The sequence below is a fragment of the Athene noctua genome, chromosome 20, assembly GCF_965140245.1.
Source record: "Athene noctua chromosome 20, bAthNoc1.hap1.1, whole genome shotgun sequence".
Taxonomy (NCBI): domain Eukaryota; kingdom Metazoa; phylum Chordata; class Aves; order Strigiformes; family Strigidae; genus Athene; species Athene noctua.
In genome coordinates, this window is record NC_134056.1 from 6,943,535 (window position 1) to 6,968,001 (window position 24,467).

At 43.7% G+C, this 24,467-nt stretch overlaps 1 protein-coding gene across 15 annotated transcripts in view; it reads left to right on the forward strand.

The window, feature by feature from the left end:
* The window catches only part of DNM1 (dynamin 1), a 70,164-nt gene that overhangs the window by 18,122 nt on the left and 27,575 nt on the right, over window positions 1-24,467 (forward strand). For 10 of the 15 annotated variants that reach the window (XM_074923498.1, XM_074923500.1, XM_074923495.1 and 7 more), the window contains exons 2-13: window positions 7,048-7,121; window positions 8,286-8,435; window positions 9,572-9,775; window positions 10,289-10,387; window positions 11,105-11,265; window positions 12,346-12,488; window positions 12,572-12,707; window positions 13,887-13,954; window positions 15,028-15,166; window positions 23,196-23,282; window positions 23,486-23,556; window positions 24,007-24,058. In XM_074923498.1, coding sequence (XP_074779599.1) covers window positions 7,048-7,121; window positions 8,286-8,435; window positions 9,572-9,775; window positions 10,289-10,387; window positions 11,105-11,265; window positions 12,346-12,488; window positions 12,572-12,707; window positions 13,887-13,954; window positions 15,028-15,166; window positions 23,196-23,282; window positions 23,486-23,556; window positions 24,007-24,058 — 1,384 coding nt within the window. Of the gene's footprint in view, window positions 1-7,047; window positions 7,122-8,285; window positions 8,436-9,571; window positions 9,776-10,288; window positions 10,388-11,104; window positions 11,266-12,345; window positions 12,489-12,571; window positions 12,708-13,886; window positions 13,955-15,027; window positions 15,167-18,359; window positions 18,499-23,195; window positions 23,283-23,485; window positions 23,557-24,006; window positions 24,059-24,467 lie in introns of all 15 variants that reach the window. The other 5 variants (XM_074923499.1, XM_074923501.1, XM_074923486.1 and 2 more) reach the window with 1 other exon arrangement.

Here is a 24,467-nt window from a genome sequence, read left to right on the forward strand (position 1 = left end):
GTTTGAAAAAACATAGCTGCTGTGCGGTGAAATGAAGTGCTGTTCAGAGAGATTTATAAGCTGTTCATAGAATGCAGCCTGTATGAAGAGGATGTGACTGTTGCTAATCAGTGCAATGATCAGAAGAGTTGCATACCAAAGGTACCCTAAATTGTCTTGGGATTCTTGTAATGCATTGTCTCATGATGAGCTAATGAACTTTTGATTGGGATGTGTGTGAATGGTGAATGATCAACTATAAATATAAGTTCTAAGCTTAAGCAGGAGCAGATTCCAACTGTGTAACCAGATAGTAAAATCCGTAGGGACAGGAACTGTATTTCTCTATTACTGGCATAGTGCCGTGTAGTTCTGATAGGATTGCTGTCCCTGTGCACCACCAGAACAGAGAAAATAACAAATACTGGATTTAAACAGAAACAGCCATGTGAAACTGTGGCAGCTGTGTGAATCTTAATTTTCTGAAACTAATATAATCCAAACTGGGTATTAATCACATCCCTTAATACCTTATTTGTCTGTAGATATTTAATAACAAATCAAATAGAGATTAATGATCAGATGGTAGTGGTCACTCTTCTGTTCTTTGGAACTACTTTTATGTCTTCATAAGCTGCTGTTTCAGCTTTTTAATTGAGGCTTTACCTTCTCTAGTGCATTCTAATCCAAGAATCTCATGAGAACTGACAAATAATAAACTGCAAGGATGCTGTATTGATATATATAGGCTATGCCTGGATTTGTATTTTAGAGCCCTCTACAAACAGCTTTTCAAGCTTTCCAGCTTCCCTGGAGGGGAGGAAAGTAAGTGGTGGTAGATGCATTTGGTCTGTCATCCATTTTGAAGAAGAGACAGTACCATGGGCTTGGTTCTGTTGTTGACTGATGATGACTTTAGTTGCAACTTCAGTGAAGAATGAAATCATGCGTGAAAAAGCTTTGACACAAAGTCCTTTCAGAAATACAGATTGCCAGTGGATGGAGAAGGTGCAAAACCACTTTAATTCTGCAGTACAGAGTAACTTGTTCCTGAGGCTTGGTAAACCGGTGGCAAAATTAATTGTATGGTCCAGAGTCCTAACTGCCTGTCCTGTGAACTGACAAATGTTTTTGGGTTTCTCTGTGTATTTTCTATGTATCCTTCTGTTTTGAAATTGAGTTCTTGATGGGTTGAGAGCTGGGCTTGTTAAAATTCATTTGTAGTGTTGCATAAAGGATTGGGGTAAGCCTTCTTATCTGGCCACATTAAGGTTTCTAGAACATATGAGCAAAAAGACAGTGTTTCTGTTGGGTCTCTCTGAAGATCTGCATTAATGCAGTTGCCTCGCATGGGTGTGTTTAAGGCTGAAATAAATTTCTTGGTCAGTACCACATAGTGATGTGTTGACAAACCTCAGGAGGCCTCTTATTAAAGTGATGAGCTGCAAAAAAGTAGTGTCTATATGTGATGCAAAGGAGACGACTAGCAGAGGTGCTTTTCTATTTGAATTTGGTGGAAGGAGGGAATGCACAACGCTCATGCTTGCAGCGGCAAAATACGTATTAAGAAGCAATTGCAGGCTGAACTGATACTCAAGGATGCCATTAGCATGTTACATTCCTTTTCTTTAGGAAGTTATGGTTGTCACTGCCGAATGTCACAGCTACAAGATCGTAGGCAGGTTACCTGCAAATGCTGTATTGCTGGGATTAAATGCCACTGTAACTGTTACGGGGGATCTCTAAGTGTTAGAGCACTAACATGTAACAGTGAGCTAACCATTTCTAGCAAAGCACAAAGGGATGGACTTGCTCATGCAATTGCTTTTCTCTTGTGTTTGTCAGGTTTGAGAGCATTTATTCTAATAAAGCAGCACAATACGCCAAGCACATTATGCCCATAATGATCACTGAGATGCTGGAGGACTAGTTCTTCCTTGAAAGATCTAGTTATCTCTTGTTTAACAAGAAAATATCAGATCAAGTGTTTGACCAAAGGGGTAAACAAATTGGGTTTTTTTGACTAGCAAATTGTGCATGTCCTTTAGGGACAAATGTGGCCATACTGCAGCAAACCAGCTCATGCATGTTGTCTTTTAATGGTGACAGTCACATTTTCTTCAATGTAGTAGCAAAGAACACGCACAACAAACTTGTTTGAAAGTTTCAACGTGTGCCTCTTCAGGAAGTCCCAAACTTTTCATATGGGTATCTGTCCTACTTCTTTTGACTGCATCTATCATTGTTTTCTTCCCTTTCCATACAGTATATGTTGAATTATCCAAACAGTTTGTCAGTCACCTGTGTCGTGCAAATACTCTAGTGGGAAATGTCTTTGGTCCACGTTACCTTTAACTTCTAATCCTTTCTACTGTGCAAGTCATTAAATGAACTTGGAAACTTGTTTATAGAGCAAACGTGGTTTTTCTGTCATTAATAGCACCTGCTTGTTCTGTAAGATTCCAAGATACTGAATCCATGCAGGTTTTCTATATAGAGTGTCTAGCTTTAATTAAAAAAATTAGCAGGGAAACCCTCAGGTTACAAGTGCCTTGATTATAAATGTATTTGTTGCATGACATTGAGATTGCCTTAAAATGTTTCTCATGTGTTTGGATTTTGTTCGAATGTTGCTCTACAATAACTGCTAAATTGTTTTCCATCCCTCTATTTTTATTTTTATTTTTTTACTATTGCATTACTAATGCAGCTTTCAGCCCAAAGCTGTACTTTAACGCAGCTCTGCATACTAAAATAGAAATAAGACTGGAAGGGATGATGTGATTGGGTTTGCCCTGAGGTAGCTATGAAGCTAGTTGAGAATATGTATAAGCACTCCAGAAGTGAGCAATGCAAAATATAACAATAAATGCCTTTTCAGGTCAATTCCCTGCCTAAACTCTTTCAGCCTGAGACCCATCAGGGTTTTCATCCTTGGCTCTTTTTGTTGTCTTGGTTTAGAAGAGGAGATCTATCACTGGTCAGATCAAAAAATTACCTAGATCAACATCCTCTCTGACAGTAGTTAAGGAAAGATGAGTGTGAAATATGTACAAGACAGTCTTGCAATAACTAACAGTTTGGGGAATGTAGCTGATCTGAGCTCAGTGTTCCAACCCTGATGAAATGCTTGGAATTGCATTGCTAAAACTGATACTTCAGTATCTTAATAGGGAATTTTGAGTCAATAGCTAAGCAAATTAAGTATTCTCTGAATACAGCTTTGCTGTTTTAGCTGCTACTTTGCTGTGCTTTCTGGATGAAGCCTAACCTGCAACAGCACAGTGTGGAATTCCTGCTTAAAAGCATACAAAATCAATTGTTGTCATGTCACTTCTGCATGTTACAAACAACGCAACAAAAAAGTAATTTTCAGTTCTTAAGACACAAAGTGAAGGAGGAAAACAGGGTGTTGGTACTCTCAACCTAATGGATTAACATATGTCAGGTACGAAGTCTTGTGTAGAGATGTATGTAGTGAGGCTGCTTTTGATGTCATGCTAGAGGCTGCCTTGTCTTACAAGCGGAATCCCTGCTGCCCTTGTTCCACACTCAGAGCCTTCCAGCATGTTATTTATGAAGACCTATTCCATCCTTCTATATCCCTTCTTTAGCCTTGCTGCTGTACATCTCCTGTGCTGGAATTGAATAAGCCAGTTTATCTCTGACCCTTCTGTTCTTGTCTGCCCAATTCATCTGGCATGTGGTTGTTCTTATCTCATGTATCATTTCCCTGATTCAGACTTAATTTCATCACTTTGTGCTGCTCTTTCTGAGGGAATAGGGGATGTGTGTGTGTGTAGAACTTTCCCCTGGCTCCTCAAAACCTGAGCTGTGCATGTTGTCCATGCCACATGCGCTCTGTTGTTGTCGTTTATTTACAGAAGCAATTTATTACGCCTACTGCAAGAGGGGAGGCAAGACTCCCTACAGTGCCTTTTACTTGGCACCCAGCCAGTTTGCCGCAGAATTTACTAATCTGTACTTTTTGGTGTTTATGATCTGAAAGGCTTAGCTAGAGCAGGGGGAAGGAGTTTGTTTGTCCCAGATATTGTAGAGAAAAAGTAGGTGAATAAAATAATAGGGAATAGTATAGATACAGTGGGGTGATACTGCATCAGTTGTTTTTTATGGAGCTTTTTGGAAATAACTCTTGATAGGAGCCATGCATAGAGAAAACTTAAAAGTTGAACTGTATATACCCCCCAGTAGTTTGTAGATAAGAACACGCATACCTTTTTCTGATATTAAGGATCAGATTGCACATATTTTCATTCAGAATCAAAGTGGCATTAAGACTGTTGATTTAGGTGACTAGATTTGGTCTTCTATGAGGACTTAGTGTTTTTTCCTTGGAATAGCCTAGCTATTCCATAGCTACCCATTTTTCACAATAAATTGGATCACTTTTTTTATAACACTGGAACCCAGATGCCACATACCACATTGCATCTATCTTTGTCCTGAGTTTTTCCCTTAGTAGCTGTGACAAGGACAACAGAGAAATCAGAATTTTGGCCAAAGCAGAAAGCATCAGGAAAACATGGAGCACAACATGAGTGGAATCTTAATTCCTGGAGAGCTCATGCTTGCAAATGCAAAGTGGTGCTTTTCCTACAGTAAATCGGGATTTAATACTGCAAGTTGGAGATCAATAACTAGATTATTGTCTCAGTGTGTTAGAAAGGGAATCTGTAGTAATAGGTTACTTTTTCTCAGGTACAGTAAGTTCAAAATAAAGTCAGTGTGGCTCAGATGGATTTGTTATGCTAAAAACTGATGCTAGGGTAGGTCTTTTTCACATATTGACCACAGACATCTATAGGAATGGAGCTGACACAGCAGAAAGCTGCTGGAATGATGCAGTGCCTCAAAGATTCCCGGGTTAATCCCACTGGAATGGAAAAACTAGAGCTGTATTATTTGAAAAACAAATGAAAGACAAACCCCCGTTAACTCTTTATACTTCTGAAAAGTCTGAAATAATGAAAACGCGTTACAGTCTTATTTTAACTGGTAGAGTTGTACCAGAGGTCTCATTACTCCAGATTTAGTAATTTACAGGAGACATTTTTCGAGATGTTAGAGATTGTAGGATGCCTCTTTACCCTCCCTTCCCTTGAAACTACTCTGCAGTTTTTGATATTATCAAGTTATTCTGAACAGTCCCACAGATGGAGAATTACTTTCATAGCTGAGGAAAGGGAAATACAGAGAAGTAGAACTTGCATAGGATTACACGGGAAATCAGTGGCCAAACCAGGAGCTGAAACAAAACTGCTCAAGTCCTTGTGTGATGCGTTAAAACAAAAGCTCATTCCTCATCTTCACACCCTTTGTCAGTGTAACACTCATGCAGGACTAAGAGCAAGATGCTCAAAACGGGTAGTCTTGGATTTCTTACTCACCGGAGCAGTTAGTTCTTACTGAATTAGCAAAATTATTCATTGCCCCATCTATCAGGAGAGGGAGGATTGTGCGCCAGAATCCCAGCAATGTAAGTAGGACTTCTTTTAATAAAGAAAACAATATTCATACTGTAGGAACAATGTTTTGAAATGATGCTTCTCCCACTAGGCAAGGAAGCAATTGATCGTATTTTCAGAAATGCTCAGTGCTTCTTGAAGAGCCATGTGAACTGCTGAATACTTGAAAACCAGGCCACAAACTAGCAAGGTCATCAGCAGATGCAGAGAACATGCCTAGCTTTGCTCAAAGCATTTGGATTTGGAAAAAGAAAAAGCAAAGGAGAACTTGTGGGCTGTGGCTGCTAAGTCAGCATTTGGAGAAGGGTAGTGGAAGGCTTTCTTCCTTTGCAATGATTTGAAGTACACAAAAATTCAGGATTCTTGTGAATATAGAATGAAGCTGCTGCTTCATTGCCTTGGCAATACTTACATCTTGAGTGGTTGTCCAGGAGAAACCCTGGGTGGAGGCAAGCCTTTGAGTGCTGTTTAATCTGTCAGATGTATTGTATGGTGTTTGCATGCTAGAACAATGTGGTATCTTCTCAAGCCCCAAAGTGCAGGGCGTGAGTGATTTCATTATAGTTCAGGTAATTGCCTCCTTTTGACAATATACATGCTAGTTTTCAGGCTCTGCTTCAACTTCTTTTTTCTTTCTGATGAAATATATTATTTTTTTTCCAAAGTACAGACATGTGTTGAATGGGCCTGTTAGCTCCTTCAGCTGAAGCTCCAAGCTATATGTGTGTTTTGCCAATTATTAGGCCTAGCATAAAGGACACAGCCAGCATAAAAATGAACCAATAACCAAATTGTATTTGATACAAAAGGGGTCAGTACATGGGTGAGCGCTGGGGGTACAAACAAGTCAGATTATACATAACCGACATCAATCCCACTGACCCCAACAACGACACTGTATGACCAACAATGGGTGGAATAAATGGTGAAATGCAGTCTCCCATAGAAGGGACGGGAGACAACCGAGTCAACAAACCAAACACATAAGACCAAGGAAGCCACATACTGAATCTCTTCACAGCCCGTGTTTACAAAGGCCAGACCTGACTGGAGCCCAGTCCCAGGGAGGCGGGAGGTCCTTCCCCAACAGGGAACTCTGCACAGGGCACCCACCTCACACACAGACACTGCCCCTCCTGCAAGGGGTCCCAGCTGTTATCCCTCCGTGGGACCCCTGACCTTGGGTTACTGAATGCAGACCCCTGGGGCTCCTTTACCCAGTGGCTCTGTCTGCCAGGCCAGAGCACCCTGGAGGGAAGCCTAAAGGGAAACTCACCCCCCTTTGGGAAGGGCTGTGGGAATCACCCACATGTCAACCTTCATTTGGGGCTTGGGGTTGAAACCCCAGCATTTCACTGTGTTACAGGGAGGATTAGAAGGGATGTGCTGTGAGTATAGGCTTCTTCAGAAGAGCAAACTCTTATCCTCCTTAAGGAGGAGCACTTGGTTTTTAGCGCCTTAATTTTTTTTGTGCCTGTGGCTGAGTCTCCCTCTTAGAATCTATGTATGCTTATAGAAGCAGAAAACTGAAAAGGGAAGGAAACAATCATTCATTCATCTGAAACTTCCTGTTTCATTTCAGGGACTTTCTGCCACGTGGATCTGGCATCGTAACCAGACGCCCGCTGGTCCTGCAGCTGGTGAACTCCAGCACAGGTATGTGAGCTACCTTCCCTGTGTGTCCAGCTAGATTGCTGTCTTAGTCAAGAAAGGTCTTACTTGATCAGTGGCACTGATCAGTGTGGAAAAAATAAATGAGTTTTCCCCAGTAAAAATGATCTGCAGCTGGTTTTCAGTTCTACCTATTTAACATCTGATGCATTAAGTGTTCAGAAGCAAAAGGCTTCTTAGGTTTTTTGTTTTAATTTATTAGGCAAGGCTCCATGCATACACTTGTCACAATTTTCTCTTGCCTGTGCAGCTGTGAGTGGGTAAGACCTAAAAGCCAGATGACCTTTCTGATAATCTACTGAAATAAGGGGGTGAGATAATGTACTGAAAACCCAGTGTGAGAACACTGGGGTCTGGAAAATAGACTACAGAGTTCTGGGCAGTTCACTGGCTTTGCTACACACTTTCAAGATATTTTCACTACCGTTCTCCTTAATATAAGTTAAGATCTAATCCAGGAGTTGGCAAGTGAATGTTTCAAGGTACTTTTCCTCTTTTGCCAGATGAACTTTATCTATCCATGGCAGTCCTCTTGCCTACAGTAAGGAGACAATTTGACTTTTATGCTTTTAAAATTAAAAGAGAGGGTTCTTGGATTGATTAGGCTATTCAGAAACTGACACTTAAAAAACCCCAACCACCAGCCAGTTCAAAACCGTGTTAAGAGAAGGTTTTGGTTTTTTGCTCCCCTGAGACTCCTGAGTCTATTCTCATTACATAATGAGACTGTTTTTTACTCCCAGCACTTTAATACAGAGATAGTCTAAGTTCTCCTGAGTACCAAGGGATCTCCCAGTGTAGCTGTGGAAGTCACTGCTGCTGCAGGCAGGTGTGTGCTAAGTTCACTTAGTATCAACACAGAAGGTCCTGGATTATTACTTGAATGAAGGTGAGAGTGCCACCCCTGCTGAGACAAAAGCTGGATTGTGAAGATGTTGGCCTCAGCTGAATTCTCTCAGATGCTGATCAGATAACGTGACTGAAGTAACTTGAGTGCCAGCCTGCCAGGTCCTAGTGGGAAAGGCCCTTGCCAGCCTTCATCCCTTCAACTGTTTTTTGTTTTGCTTTGGGACGTGATGTTTTCATTACAGTTTGAGTGTTTCTCTGATTTCAGTGACTATTTCTGACTCTCTGCTTCTGTTTAAATAGAATATGGTGAGTTCCTACACTGCAAAGGAAAGAAATTCACTGATTTTGAGGAGGTCCGTTTGGAGATTGAGGCTGAAACGGATCGTGTTACTGGCTCCAACAAAGGGATTTCCCCTGTGCCCATCAACCTTCGAGTCTACTCTCCCCATGGTGAGTCCTAATGCAGCATCTCAGTCAGGAGATAGATGAGGCAGGTTGCTGCTTTGTCATGAAGACAGAAAGAACAGAGATGAAACAGAGAGTGTGCATGGGTTTTAATTTCCGTGTGCCTGGGCCATGCTGTATCAAACTGCCAGCCTTAGCCACACTGCTAAAACAGGTTTGTCTGCCAGCTGCAGTAGCTGACTGCTAGCAGAACTTCTTGAAGTAACTGATGTCTGTGCAGAAACTTGTTCCTGAGGCTGTTCCTTTCCATCAGTATGGGCATCACAGCGAGAGCTGCTGTCTCTTCCTACTTTCTGCTACTGCTTTTTTGGGCAAATAAATGGAACAAAAAAGAATTGATGGGGAGAGTGGCTTTCTTGAAGAGCACTTGTCTTCTGTTTGCATGTAAATAGTAAAAACTACTTTGTGTAGTAGTTTCTTCAGGTAGTGCCTATGTCATACACAGCTGATATCAGTGGAAGAATTCAGCTTTAAAAAGGGAGTGACATAGTCCCAAATTTGCCAGCTCTTTAAATGTGAGCAGCTGTATGGGCATTTTTTTTGGAAAGCAGCAGCTCAGTGCTACAAAGCATTTGGCTGGGTAGAACTCATGCTTGATTTTTAGGTGTTTTTTTTTTTTTGTCTCGGCGAGACAATTGAACAGTTATAGGGCTGCATATTGTAGTCCTTCAGGAGAAGGCCCAGCTGACTTTGACAGGAGCTTCCCTTGAATAAGGGTGGCAGGACTGAGCTCTTCAATACCAGTGACAGCTCTTAATGAGTGGAACCAATTCTTTTGTCTCCTGTCTTTGTTATGAGGTGAAAAAATGTAATGTTATCCCTGCCCTTTCAGAGGAACATATGTGGAAGGACTTTGAAGGCACGGTTTCCCTGATCAGTGTGAAAATAAGTGGTTTAAAGGGAAGGGTGGTGAGATCACTGACAGTCACAATTAGTAACAGCTAGCAACTAGTTCCTACTAAGCAGTAACAAAAAGGAATGAGGAAGCTCTGTGTGATTCTGTGTGTGCATCTGTTATGCCTGTTGTATATTGGAGACACTAAAGCTACAGGTGGTACTTGAAGACCAGTACGTTCCTACCTCACCACTCCCTTGTGCTATCTCCTATTTCCTATGTCTAGTCCTGAACCTGACCTTGGTGGATCTACCGGGTATGACAAAAGTCCCAGTAGGGGACCAGCCCCCTGACATCGAGTTTCAGATTCGAGATATGCTCATGCAGTTTGTCACCAAAGAGAATTGCCTCATCCTGGCAGTATCCCCAGCCAACTCCGATTTGGCCAACTCTGATGCCCTGAAGATTGCAAAGGAGGTGGATCCTCAAGGTAAATATCTCTTAACTGAGCATGACGTTATTAGACAGTGGTCTGATTTTCCTTTTACCTTTTGGTTGTGATTAGCCCAGTAGCTGTGGGCTCCTGCCTGTTGTCTTGGGTTGTATCTTCATACATTCTTCTGAGCAGCGTTAGTGAGTGTCAACAGTTTCTGTAATAGAATTTTTGTTACTCCCCTCTTCCTTTCTGAGCCTCATTTCTGAAGTGATGAAGGATTTCCTTTCCTTTAGTCATCTACATTCTGCCTGGAGAAAAATAGGAAAATCTGCACTAAAATCCCTTTTTGCTGTGTCATACCACGTGCGTGTTTCAGCAGGATATAAGTGAGAACTGAGCTTGATCGTTGTCCGTTTTGCTCTCGTGGTCTCTTGCACATGTTAGGAACTGTAATATTTTGAGATCAGGCCCTTGAGTAACCAAGTTGGGCAGTATGTAAGCTCAGAGAACAGAGGAAAATTTTTCTTGATCAAGCAAACAACTTGTATGCTTGTGTTTTTTCCATAGGGCAACGCACTATTGGAGTCATCACTAAGCTGGATCTTATGGATGAAGGAACTGATGCACGAGATGTATTAGAAAATAAATTACTTCCTCTTCGTAGAGGTATTTTTCCCCATGCTTTGTCTGTGATCTCCTTCCTCTGTTTTCCATGTGTGAGGTGTCCTGGCCTCATCCCCTTCCTCCAGTGCATCCCCTTCCTGCAACATCTGTTACAACTTGTGGTTAAGCTATCTGTGTTCTAAGCTGGAGCTGAGAAAAGTTGGGGAACAGGGATCAGTCACACTGTTAATAGGAACTTGTATTCGCACCTTGATATGTAGTCCTAGCAGAAGCATAGCCTTATCCTTGTATTTACTTTGTCTTTCCTTCTTTTAATAAAGCAAGCTGCAAAAATGGAACTTCTGTCTAAAAGATGCCTTGTCTTTTGTCTAGATGAGATCACCATAGTGTATCAGTTGAAATGATTGTGGACACAGCAGTACATGCTGTGTCTAGCCTTAGCAAAGTACCTATCCTAAGGACTTTAACAGAAGAGTCTCAAATGAATGATACTAGGGTATGCTTTATGATTGGGGGGACAGTAATAAATAAGCTAATTCTCAGTTGCATAGTTATTTTCATTCTGCATACAGAAATATCAGAACCTGGGCCATTCAGAGGAAATTCTAGTTTTAAACTCTTTCAACTGGTTCATAATAATCTGTTGCCACTAGAATTCCCCTTTTGCAGTGCTGCCAGCTGGGTAATTTCCCTCTCAGTCTAAGTCCTGTTTACATTCTCATCCTTGGAACCATCTGATCTCTAACCCCACTGTTACAGGTTACATTGGTGTAGTCAACAGAAGTCAGAAGGACATTGATGGCAAGAAGGACATTCAGGCAGCTCTGGCTGCAGAGAGAAAATTTTTTCTCTCCCACCCAGCCTACAGACACATGGCTGATCGCATGGGAACCCCCTACCTGCAGAAAGTATTGAACCAGGTACTGTCAACAGTTAAGAACTGCTGCCCACTATGTCACAAGAATAGCTAGGCTGGCCATTAGGGCTCGGCTGAGGTAGGAGAATACAGGAAAAGCTAAGATTTGTGGTCAACAAACTAATAAATACTTTAAATTGTTTTGATGTAGTGAGAAGATTGGTTAAGTCTTCCTCCTCTGAATCATAAAAGGCGTTTTGGTGCCAAGTCCTATGAAGTTTGCCTGACTTGTGTAATGCTGATACAGTGAAACACGTTAAGGCCAGTAATGGAGCAGACACACTGCGGGCAGAGCACTGCTTTATCCTCTGTGACACTGGTGCAAAATCAATAGTTGGTTCGTGGCATTTACGCTATCAGAATGCAAGGTCCTTCTGGTTAAGCTAAAAGAGACTTTCTAAATTTCTAGCGGTCTCTGTACCTAACAGTGAGCTGCAAAGATGGATTTAAATATGATACTGGTAGCTATTTTCCCATTAAGGCTGTCTTATCTCCTGTCTCATACAGTAGCAACTTACTGTTGCTTCCCTCTCTCCTCCCTTGAAATACTCCTTTAACTGAAGAGTTACTTTGTCCTTTTTCTTCCTTATTTAAATATTCATCCTTAAACTGGAGTTTTCCACAGCTGTGCTCTGTGGAAACCCTCTTATTAGAGCCTCATCAGTGGCTTTGGCTCCTTCCATCTTTCCTTGTCACACTTAATCACCATCTTGGGTGCCAGTGGTGTGCTAATCTGAAGACAAAATAGCCTTTACCCTGGTGTAATTATCAGATGCCAATGCTTGTATGTGAAACTTATTCTTGGATTGGAGACAACAGGCTTGTATGAATGGGAGTTTTGTACCAGACTAGAAGGCAAAATGAAGGTCAAGAATACAGGGGTGCAATGTGTGGGTGCTGGGGAGGCAGGATACACCCAGCTCGTAACTGGTATATGTCCTGGGATAGACTTTATATTAGGACCACTCAGAAGGATTTAACCCAGAAGAGAGGAGCATCCCCCTCTATTTGGTGGTGCAGAGGTAGCATACTCTTCCCAGTAACCACCTAGAGGCTTGTTATCTTAAACCTTCTTCTTTTGCAGCAATTGACCAACCACATCCGTGACACCCTGCCAGGGCTGCGGAACAAGCTCCAAAGCCAGCTTCTCTCCATCGAGAAGGAGGTGGAGGAGTACAAGAACTTTCGCCCTGATGACCCTGCTCGCAAGACCAAAGCTCTGCTTCAGTAAGTGGCCTCAGCTGTGTGTCCCTGCCTGGAGGTGACTGCTCGGCCATGACTTCTACATCATGCTTTTTGTTTTCTTTCAGGATGGTCCAGCAGTTTGCTGTGGACTTTGAGAAACGCATTGAAGGCTCTGGAGACCAAATTGATACCTATGAGCTGTCAGGAGGAGCTAGGATTAACCGCATCTTCCATGAGCGTTTCCCCTTTGAACTGGTGAAGGTACTGTTTCCCTGTGCTGCTGAGATCCACACTGTCTTGCCTATTGTCTGTTACCTCTTCTGTCTGAGTCCTTACTCCTCTTGGTATCTTTTATCATCTGTCTTTATCTTTGTCTACTTTGTTTCATGTTTTTCCTTTTATCACCTTTCTTATTTATTTTGCCTCTTATCGGAGCCTTTCCATAATACTGACCTTTCCCTTGGTCCCTGTCCTTGTGACAGTACTTAACCTTCTCTTAGTTAAATGACAGTATTTCTTTGGTTCAATTCGTATATGCTAAAATAAATGTGCAAAATATCTTCCTTTAACATAAACAGTAGTAAATCAATGACTGAATGCCCTTGCAGATATGTTGTGTTAAAGCTACTTTGGCTGAATTTCACATAGTACAAACGGTGCTGAAACTTATACTTCCTTGATCCTGAGCACTAGGCTAGACCTAAAGTTGCCCTAATAGATATGCAAGAAGCAGGAAAGAGGATGTAGATACACCTGGGTTTACTTGTCTCTCCCCTATCAGTGGCCTAAAAGTGGGAACAGAGTAGAAACTCTTCTGCTGTCATAATAGTTGAAGAGAATTTTTATTGAATGATAGTTTTCTTGGATGGCAAAGTACATTAGCCTGATTAGAAGGGGTATGGAAAAGCTTTTTTTATGTCAGTTGGAACAGACTTGAGAGCCAAATCATACCATTCTTGGATTTTCTACTTTTTTTTTTTTTTTGCATTTGAATAAGATGAGGCCTTTTTGATTAAATACAAGAGCCTGCCTTGTATGGGATAATCCATTTTTGTATCTCCATTGTAAATCTGTTTGTGGTGTTGACTGAAAAAACAGCTGTCAAGACTTCACACTAAATCTTGGGAGACAAAACAGTTTGTTTTAGAAAGCAATCTAGCACTTCAGTCCTATTGCTTTATCTCAAAGAAACCCCTTGAGAGCTGCTGGGGCTTGGCGTCTGTAAATGTAGGCCCTTGGCTGTTCATATTTGTCGAGGATGTCTGCATTGGCAATAGAAGCTTTATGGCTGGATCTGTATGCAGCACTTGGGCTAATATCTCATCTGTCACGTGATGGTGCTGGCATGGGACCTCTTCTCTGTAAAGCATGCTGTTGTGTATCCTGGGGTTACGCAAGTAAGTGTTGAACAGTTTCTGATACAATTTTCTCTTGATGCAGATGGAGTTTGATGAGAAGGAGCTGCGGCGGGAGATCAGCTATGCCATCAAGAACATCCATGGTATCAGGCATGTATCACGCACTAGGCAGACCATTGGCTGCATAGCCTTGTAAATACCTCTAGACCTTCCGCGTGGAGTTGAAGACTTCAGAGGTACGGTAGGTCAGCTGAAGGGGAGGGGTAAGCTCCTTGGACCACCCCGGTGGCTTGAGTCTGGGAGTATGGACAGTCATTCAAGTCAGTTTGCTTTCTCTTCCCATGTGAGAGTCGCAGAAGCCTAAAAGGTAAAACTGCCTTTGTGACTAGACATTTTCTCCCTCCTTCTTGTGTCTTGACATAAGAAAGGATAAAAAGAGGGATTCAAGCCCATATTACTCCTTCATTTAGTTAAAACTAAAATGTTGGTTTTCACTTTCTGCCTCCATACTAACCAACAGTTAGTTGTTCAAAACAGTTGTTGATACCAAGTACCTCCTCCCCTAGAGATCTGAGGGAGCACTGGGCTGCCCATCACCAGGATCCCCCTGTCCCCAGGACGTAGTTAGCAAACATGCTTGTATTCCCCTCAGTGGAGGTTAGCTGTCAGAAAGCACAGCCCTGAGACCCTGAGTTGTGCTGCTTCTGGGGAGGTGAGCAGGGTCTGGTGCCTCTGAGTGCCCTTCCTGCATGCTGGGATGTGAACAAATACTGACCTAGATTTATCTTCATTCCTTTTGTTTGCTCAGTCACTAGCTGAGCTTGATAAAGGATATCAAATGTGTTAGTGTTCTAATCATTAAGAAAAATCTTTCAGAGAAGGCCTCCCATCTGCTGCACAACTCTGAGGTCAAATATTCTGCAGAGGGGTCAGCCCTTGACACCCTTAGGCCTGGTGGCTGAGGTGAAATGGTGGCTTGGCCATGGCTGTCCTGCTGGGATCCATTTTTCCCTCAGCACCTCCTTCCTGGGAGGTGCCATGCGTCCCCCATTTTCCATGGACTCCAGTCAGGGCTTGTCCAGGGGACATGACATTCCCCAGCCCCACGTGCCGGGTTTCAGTGATGGCAGTGCCTTCTCCAAGATGTGTGTGTAACGCTGTGACATTCTCCTTGCCCCTTCTCACCCTCCTGCCTTGTCTTATCCCCACCCCTGGGTGTTTAGAACCGGTCTCTTCACACCCGACATGGCCTTTGAGACCATTGTGAAAAAGCAGGTGAAGAAGATTAAAGAACCTTGCCTGAAATGCGTGGACATGGTCATTTCGGAGTTAATCAATACCGTTAGACAGTGCACCAAGAAGGTAACCAGAGGCAGCATGGAGCTGGCACCTTCCACCCCCTTGCTGGCTGCAGTGCAGCATTGTGACCTGGGCAGGGACTTGCCTGCAGCCACACTTGGTGTTCTAACCACCTCCTCAGCATGACGAGACCTGAGTGGTACCAGCCTGGGGCCATCCAGCCAACAAGCCAAACATGAACCACTGTGGGCCATGGCCCTGCTCCCTGAATGTTTTAGAGCTGAGGGGTGTTGGAGATGTCCTGGCCACCCTTCTGTCTGTAGCATGACTTGTAATTCCTTCTAAAACCAAGGGTATTTCTTATGCGGCCACATTTGACATGAAATTTAGTATCTATGGGTTTTTTCCAAGCTGGAAACTGGGGTTTAAATTTTTTCCCCTCTGTTCTTGTAGGACAGGGTTAATCCCAAAGTAGCCTTTGAGTGCTGCTGGTGGGGGCGTATGGGGCTCAACTTCAGAGACTGCAGCAGTTATAGCTGTGGGCTGTATTGCAGGGAAATGTTCCTGTGGTGTTTGGCTTGGTTTCTGGTTGGCTTGGTCCATATCCTGTTCTGGAAGAGCAGCACATGGCTGAGGAGAAGCAAGTTAGAACTGTCCATCAACCTCTGGGGTCCTCCTGCCCTCTCTGAGGGGGCTTCAGGTTTTGCCCTTTGGGATCCATACTGTTATTTGTTGAGGCTGAGGGGGGGAACCTGCCTTGATTATGCCCTTTGTATACAGCAGCTTTTGTTTCTGAGGTTGGGGTTGAAAGGCAGCAAGATAAAGATTTGTGCCATTCCTCTCAGCCATGGCTTGCTGCTTCAGGCAGGACTAGGCGCTGGTGAAAAGGCACCTCAGTTAGGTTGGTGGTGTGGGCACTGGAGACTGGAATCACCACTGGCTATTCAGGTGCAGGTAAATGAATGTTGCAGGAGGTGTCTGGAGAGTCTGACACCCTGTCCCTGCAAGGGTGGGGAAAGGTGCCCAAGTGGTGATACTTGCCATCACTTGCAGCAGTGCCTAGTCCTTAGGGCCAAGAGCCTCTGTAGAAGGACTCAGGCATGCAGGCATGTGCTTCGCCCCCCAGGACAGACTGGGAAAGTAGTGAGAGATTGCTCAGGTTTCTAGAGTGCTGGAGGAGCTTCCTTTTTCTGTCCTGCTGTCCTCTCTTGGGGTGTGTGACTGTGGGGAGCACCCAGAAAATTGCCATTAGAGCCTGGCGACAGGTAAGCACAGGCCCTCGGGCTGCCAAGTATCCAGAGTTGCCTGCTAACTGGATCAGAAGGGCCCTCCTTTTTCATGCCCTCTGAAGCTTCTCTTGATTTGTTCTCTATCCATTGGTTGCTACTCAAAATTTACCATTCATTCTTTCTCTTTGCATCCTTCCCTCCACTTCCCACTTCTTTCTTCATTGTTTCTTTTTGTTTCCTCTCTACTGAATTTCAGAATAGACCATCTGTTCTGACAGCAGCAGGTTCTTCAAGTGATCAGGTGGTGGGTACAGCAGGGTGGGAAATAAGGGAGAAGAGACCACAGGGATGGGAGGAAGGAAGTGTCACAGATTCAGGATTAAACCATTCCGTTTTAGCTTAGATCCTACTGCTAAGAACTTGATGGTTGACTTCAGTGTTAGTTGCTCTGTGTGGTCTAGTAGCCATAGTTATAATTTTGTATCTGAAGAAACAAGATACTGTGATTCAGGTGATGCTCAGGTACTGGAAGAGACCGATTTTTTTAAATGGGGGAAACAGTGTATATTGAGCTTAGCAGGGCGACTGAATTAGTAGGAAACTGTTGCTGAGTCAGAGGATGTGAACTTAGCTCTGGAAATGCCCTTGCTTTGCTCAAAAGGGGCATTGTTGGCACCTTGAGAGAGACTCTTGGGTGAAGCTGAATCCTGTAACATATTCCATGTCTCTTCTGCTTAAAAGGCAGACTAGTTGTAGGTCCTATAATATATGTTGAAGAGTTTTTTTAATATTGGCATTGCTTGGTGTCTTGCAGGTGTTATCCACAGACATAAATACCTGATTTAAATGAGGTGGTGGTTATTTATAGCTAGTCCTGGATTGGTTGTTAGCTGTAGGCACTCCAGGTTTGACTAGTAACTGTACCTTTAGAAAGGCAGTATGCCCTTCCCATGTCAAGGGGACATTGCCCCCTTGAAAGCACTGGCAGAGGAGTAATGCCCCATGCTAAAGCGAGTAGCTCAAGATTGTGTAACAAAGATCATCCTGGTAGAAGCCCTGAAGTGTTGAAGATGTGCTGGAAAACTTCTCTGGGTGCAGTATTCTTGAATTGGATTAATCTTGGCCATATTTTAGTAACTTCAGTTTTTGTGGACTTTCTGCTCTTTTCATAGTGGAGCCACTGAGAATACAGGCCACTTAAGTAGTATCAGTGGATATTAATATTTCCCTTTAAACCTCAACAGGCCTGTGTTGGATCTGATGCGACAGGTTAGCTGGGGCAGAACAGATGCTTTGTATAGCTATGGATGCCCTGTAGCATGTTTGCATTTTCCTAAATACTGGGTACATCTGTTCTTACTGAGGAAGTTAATGTTGCAGGGAAGGCGAGTGAGATGAAGTATGCTCCATAAGTGGAACAGTTTGTCTGAATCCCTGAAACTGAGAGACATCAAATCAGTTCAGATCTGCCAAAACAAGATGCAAGTGGCAGACCTTTGCAAGACAGCCTGGCTCCTGTTCAGGCTTCCTGCAGCTGGAGTAAGGAAAACATGAAGAGAAGATAACCATGGTGGGAAGGAAAGGGGAATGGCTGAGACAAAGGGAAACGAGACATGGTGAGCCTCTAGGAAGAGAGGCAGTGGCTCACTGTGGCAAGCAGCTTTGTCCTAAAAATCTAAAGAAGCTTTCCTTCAGGAGAAGATCACTTGATCCCTTTGGGGTTCCATCCATTCATCTTGCTCTTGACAGCTCACCATTTCACTGGCCCAGCTGCTCCTACCTCATTCCCCTTTGCCACTTCCATTTGCCTGTAGACTCTCCTGATACTTGGCAGTGCACAGGTCCCACAGCAATGCTCACCTGGTTCAATAAACTAATGGAATGAACCAAAATCTCACTTCTCATTTTGCCTTGTGTTTTCTCTCTTTTCCCTTTTCCTTCCTTCTCTTTCTTCCTCCTTCCTGCTATTTCTCTGCTTCGCTTTCTTCTTCCTCGTTGCTTCCTCCCACCCTGCCCCTGCCATGCAGAACGGGTCTCTTCACGCCTGACCTCGCTTTTGAAGCCATAGTGAAAAAGCAGGTGCAGAAGTTGAAGGAGCCGAGTCTGAAGTGTGTGGATATGGTAGTGAGTGAGCTCACATCCACCATCAGAAAGTGTAGCGAAAAGGTAAAGAAACAAAAAATGCAAAGAAAGGTCAATGCCCACCCCCTTCCCACACACTTCCATGCTGTTTCTCCACACATGCCCCAGGAACTCCAGCAAACCTAGTGAGAGAAAATGGATAGAAAGATGCATCGAAAGGAGAGCAGCAACCTGCAGGTATAAGAGCAGTTTAAAAGCAGGCCAAGAGAAGTCAGCTCATGGGATTTTCAGCTGAGCAGTGAGCTGGGATCCAGTGGATTACTCTAGCATTGCCTTTTCTTCTCTCTGGCTCAGCAGCATTCACCTCAGTGTGGATCAAGCCCCATTTGCTGTGCTGCTGCCTGCACATGTGGAACTTCTTGGGTTTGGTTTTTTTTTTTTTAAATCCAGATACCCTAGAAAAAGACAAAAAGCCAGAAAAAGACCTCTCATCCCTCCAGCATGAGTGGTCATCAAGTTTCATTGTCTGCAGAGCTATGTTGAGCAATAGCATCTATAAAAACCAGTTGATTAGAAGTTTGAGGTGCAAGTTGTTCTGCAAGAGACATTCAGAGTCAACAGAGTACTGTCCCAGAAGACTTGGGGAAAAGCTTTTCCAGGCATTACACCCTCTGCATCATTCTCCTGCTGATCTCGCTCCATGGACTATGCTCAGTGGGAGGGGTAGTGTGGATACTTTTCTTTGTATGCTGTGAACCACAGGAGGTGAAGCCTTAGGCTAGGGGAGGGCAGCAGCAGTGCAGCATGTCCAACACTGCTCAGCGGCTGGGGCAGGACTGGGTTTGTTTCCCAGGCTGGTTCCTCCAGGAGGGGGCACCACATGCCTCCTTTAAAAAAAAAAAAAAAAAAAAAAAAAAAGGCAGATGTGGCAATTTGTGTTAAACTTCCCAGTGAGGGGCCAGAAACCTGTCTGTGGCACAACAGAAGTATGTTCTGGAAACTGAGTTGGAATGGACTGTTGTGAGTTATTTTAGGACTTGAAAATTAAAATTCTCTTCCTCCAGGGTTACAGCCAGACTCACCAATGTATACTTCTAATTGGGAAGGAAGGGAAGTTAAGAATTGATATGAGTTCAGAGTGAAGGTGAAAGCTGAGCTAATAAGGTCTGGTTGTACTTAAGAATATGCACCTCCACTTCTGGTAAGGAGACATCTTTGATGTGCCCTGAGCTCTGCTCAGTCTATTTCTTGCAGAGTCCTGCTGTTGCCAGATTGTGGGGAGTGATGTGGCAAGGCAGAATAACTCCTTTCCAGCCAGCTTCTCTTGTGGATTTTTATTTTCATTGGTTTGACTGCTTATGCTGTTTTCTGTATCTGGCTGGAGATGTCGGTTCTGGGTGGGAAGGGAGAAGGATCATAAAAACCTCAAGGGTGTTGAATTCCAGTTTCTCTGTTGAACCACATCATTAGAGAGGTTGGATACCTGCTTGCTCAGTGGATTTTATTCATGACATGATGGAGGAGCCTGTGAGGATGTTCCAAGGTAATGCAACCAAGATACATCCTGTAAGGAAGGTGATAGTAGCAGTGACACTGTAGGAGACTAATGGCTGTAATAAAAGTTGGGAAGGCCAGGGAGGCAGATGTTAGAGATAAGAAATAACTGCCTGAGTGAAGATACATATAATGGTACTGGAAAATAAAAGGAAGGTTTTGTGAGAAGCTTAATCTTGCCTGTATCTTGCTCTGAAAGAGTAGAAGGTAACTGCCATACACCACTTTAGGATAGCAGCCAACCTGAGATGTATTCTGATGGCATAAGGCAGTAACAGCACAGGGGCATTAGTTAATTTCTGATACTTATCTTGCATGTTATAGCCCTTACTGCTTGATGTGGACAAGAGCATGTGCAATTAGGGAAGGCATCTGAAAAAGGCTACTTTAGGACTGATGCTAATTGTAAGGTAATATACAGCCCGCTGGTTGTGGACTGATGCTGCCTTTCAGATGACAAAAACAAACCTTTAAATCACAAGAAGTCCTGCAAGGCTTCTTGAAAGGAACACTGCTTGGGCTAACATCTCTTGAATTAGCTTAACAGTCCTGTAGCCTTGGTTTGTTGCTGTCCTGAACTATTGTGTGTTACTGTTTGTGTGCTGTCACAATTATTTCATTTCACCACAGATGGCAGAGAAATCTTTGTATGTGCAGTTGGTAAAGCTGCATAGATGGAATAATATGAGACTATCAATAAAGAACACAGAAGGCGGCAAACCCATCTGTTGTCTACAGAAATACAGCTTTCCTGTATGAAAAGAGATTTGCAGTTGACTACCTCTTGCCTATTAGACAAAGCTGAGGGCTGAAGAGAAGGTAGCCATTAACAGCTGTTCTCTGACTGGCCTGATTCTGAGCTTCTTCCAGTTGGTTAAATGGAGACTAGCTCCAAAATCAACAGAAAGCTGATGTAAGCCTGTAAGCCCTTACATTTCGGAGGATATGTTCTAGCTAGTATTTTTCCAAAAGCAGGAACCTTCTGTGCCAGACTGCACTGCAGCATCTCGCAAGTGCAGGAAGGTCTTGCAAGTCAGCAACCCCTCAGCTAAAGGTTGATCTTTGGTGTGCTGGCAAGGTCTCCTGGAATCTGCAAAGGGAACTAAGGAACGTTGGGACAAACTGGTTTTCAAAGAGGGCTGTAAGCTTGTGTTTTGATTGAACAGGCAAATGCAGCTAAAACAGGATTGAAAACCCATTTGAGCTGGGACATGATCCCAGGCTGACAGACTTAACCCCTTGAAGGGTCGCCTGCTCTCCTGTCTTTCAGAGTCATGGCGTTTCTGGGTGCTGTTTGTACTGCTGGTGATAACTCCTTGCCCCTTTAATGCCCTATTGCATGTTCCCTCGTGGTGTGACATCCTGTGGCTTGTCTGTGTCTTCTTTCCTTGCCCACCCTTGCTTCTGTGCATGCTTGAGGTTGGAAGCTCCTGCATGGGGACTGATGCCGTCAATTTATTTTTGCACATGAACGTTGCTGTTGCTGGATGACCTGGGTTCTGAATAAACCACAACTTGTTTTGCACTTTGTGTGCATTTGTACTGGTTGGGAGGGGTGGTGGTGGTGGGAGGTTTGATGTGTTTTTTTTGTTTGACTGTTTTTTTAATTTGAAGCAGAGAAGCTGAGACTTGCTTAGAGGTTTTCCAACTTCCTGTTTTTCTGTTAGACATAACTTGCCCATCTATCCTTTGCCAACCCCCCAAAGGAAACAGGAAGCTTTGCCTGTGTGTCTCTGAAGCAACCAGCTGCCTGAACCAAAAAGATCATGGAGAACACCCAGTTTGTGCTTTCAAGACAAGGTGGTGGTGGGGAACACTAATTCCACTTATTTTTTCCTGCCTATGTAGGGTCATTTGCCTTCAAAACAAAACACACACTTGGAAAATGGACAGTGTTAAGGCTAGTCCTCAATTTCAGTTCCAGGCTATTGCAACTTGTTTAACTTGTAAGGGTGTTGAAAAGGTGTGAGACTGCTTATAGTCAGATGTGAGGAATATTGTGGCTGGTTAGTGTGGGACCTGGCTTCCAGTAGTGATGCTGCACACTTGGAGCCAGTTCCTTCTAGCATGTTGTAATTGCTTATGTATACAGAGGCCAAACCAGTTTAAGAAGCTGTCGTGTAAATTGGAGGAACAAAACAAATGTAGTACAGATCATAGACAGATGAGATTTCTTTTTTTATACACCCCCTTGAGGGGACATAAGACTGATTAGAAAATGCTGTTTGACATTATAGTCAAACTGGAGGTAATATTAAAATATACATAGGGAAATGATTTCACGGGGGTAGGCAAAGTGGGAAAGAAAGGGCTAGATCCTGGAGGATTAATTTCATTTGACTGTGCTGGGCCTGACCCGAGAAGTGTACAGTTGCTGCTGTTGAAGTCACTATAGGCTTATGAATCTGGGCAAGTAGGTAGGTGCCATGTGAAACCCAGAGGGTGCTGATTTTGGAAGTTTTTAATGTATGATATCTGTAGATATTCTTCTGAACCACAATTAGTAAAGTCCTTTTGTTTGTCTAGGCAGCAAAGGATTCCCTCCTCAGTAACGTGCCAAAAAGTGGTGTAGGTGGGATGTGAATATAGGCCTCAGCTATGTGATCCTGCCCCAGTACAGGTGGAGAGCAGGTAGAAGCAGCTAGATGCCTGGAGCATGGCGTTTCTTGAAGACACATACCCTGGAGTTGGTCAGATTCCCCTGTCTCTGCTTGCAGATATTGGAGAGGGCCAGCTGCTTTCACATAGTGCCTCAGCAAATGGGAATTGAGATCCACTTCCCAGGGAGACTTCCCATAGGATTTAGGAGGTTGTAGCTATAGGCTGTTCACCTACTTAGCTGACTACAAGATGATGAATGTCTAGAGAATTTGTTCACTTTAATGGGAGAAACCCACTAAGAAATAAGCAGTGTGTTTCTATCTGGAGTTTGTCAAGAGCCTCATGCCAGGAAGAACACGGTGGGTTTGGAGCAGGCCTCCAGTGAGGCAGAAAGGTTGCTGCAGGAGTGTAAAAGGCTTTTCTCTGAAGCCCAAAGCAAAACGGAATGAACTTTTCCCCAGAAGACCTCCAGGAACTTGGAAACATCTGTCTGCAAGTCCAGCTTTCTAGAACTTCCCTTGAAAATACATGATTGCAGGGTGTATGTAAGCATGCATACATGTGGGGGGCTGCTCCCCCCTTTATACCTCCCTTTCCCATGTGCACGTGTTTTCTCTCTTCTGCAGCTCAGCCAGTACCCTCATCTTCGTGAGGAGATGGAGAGGATTGTTACCACTCACATCCGTGAGAGAGAAGGCAGGACCAAAGATCAGGTAGGGGATCAGGAGTATGTGTAAGAAGGGGGATTGGGTGGGATGGGGGACGCCTTTGAACGGACAGTCTAGGCTATAGGGGCCTGAGCCAAGGGGTGTCTGGCAGCAGAGGGCTGATCAGATGAACCATGTACAAGGCTCTGTCTGACCCTGACTATTAGCAGTGTCAATCATTAACCTCTGTCTGTGCCTCTGTTTGGCAGGTCATGCTTCTAATAGACATCGAACTGGCTTACATGAACACAAACCATGAGGATTTCATTGGCTTTGCCAAGTAAGCACCCACATCCTAGTGCCTCTTCTTCTCTGCATGTGTTTCCTGTGGCTCTGTCCTGTAGCTGCTCCAGTAAATGGTTGCATAAGTCCTGGTGCAGATGCTGTGGTCTCAAAGTATGGTTCAGCTCTCAGTATTGCTTGTTTTTCAGCGGCTCTGGATTGCAAGGCTGGGGAGGAGAATAGAAATGTGTGGAAGGGGGAGTTAAAGTTATTAGGGTTGTGTCAGGGGGAAAAAGCAGAAGCTGTGGAGGGTTAGTGACCCAAGAGTTGTTCAGGTGGGAGCCAGAAGATGAGTAGACCAGCCTGAGAGAGCGGATGGAAATAGATTGGGCCATCAAGGCTTGGAAGCCAGTGATGAGGGGCATGAACTCACTGTAGCAGCTATCCGATGGGAGCAGGATTCAAGAAGAGCCTGAGGGGTTTTGAATGTCTCTGCTGTTGTTTGCAGTGCTCAGCAGAGGAGCAGCCAGATGAGCAAGAAGAAGGCAGCTGGCAACCAGGTAGGCCAAGTTCCATCTCCTTCACTGCTGCAAGAAGGACGTGTTTGCTACCTGGAAGCTACCAGGTGGACAAGTGCTGGGCTGGATGCAGCAGTGCTCTAAGTTGGATTTTATTTTTTTTTTTACACATCAAACTCTGTTTATACCTGGAAGATAGTGTTTTAGGCTCACTGTAGTCAGAAAGAACTGAGCACATAGCAGCAATGGAGAGAAATTGTTATAGAGGGAAATGGATGCTTGATAATCAAGATCTGGTTTTGCTTTTCTGGTAGAAATCCCTATTAATATTGTGTAAATCCCTGTTTGTTGAGCTCCTTCACTAGCTCTGATAACTCTTCTGATGAAGTGAGGGGTACAGAACACTAGGTCTGAACTGTTACAGTACGGAATTGTCTTTCCTAGTTGTCTT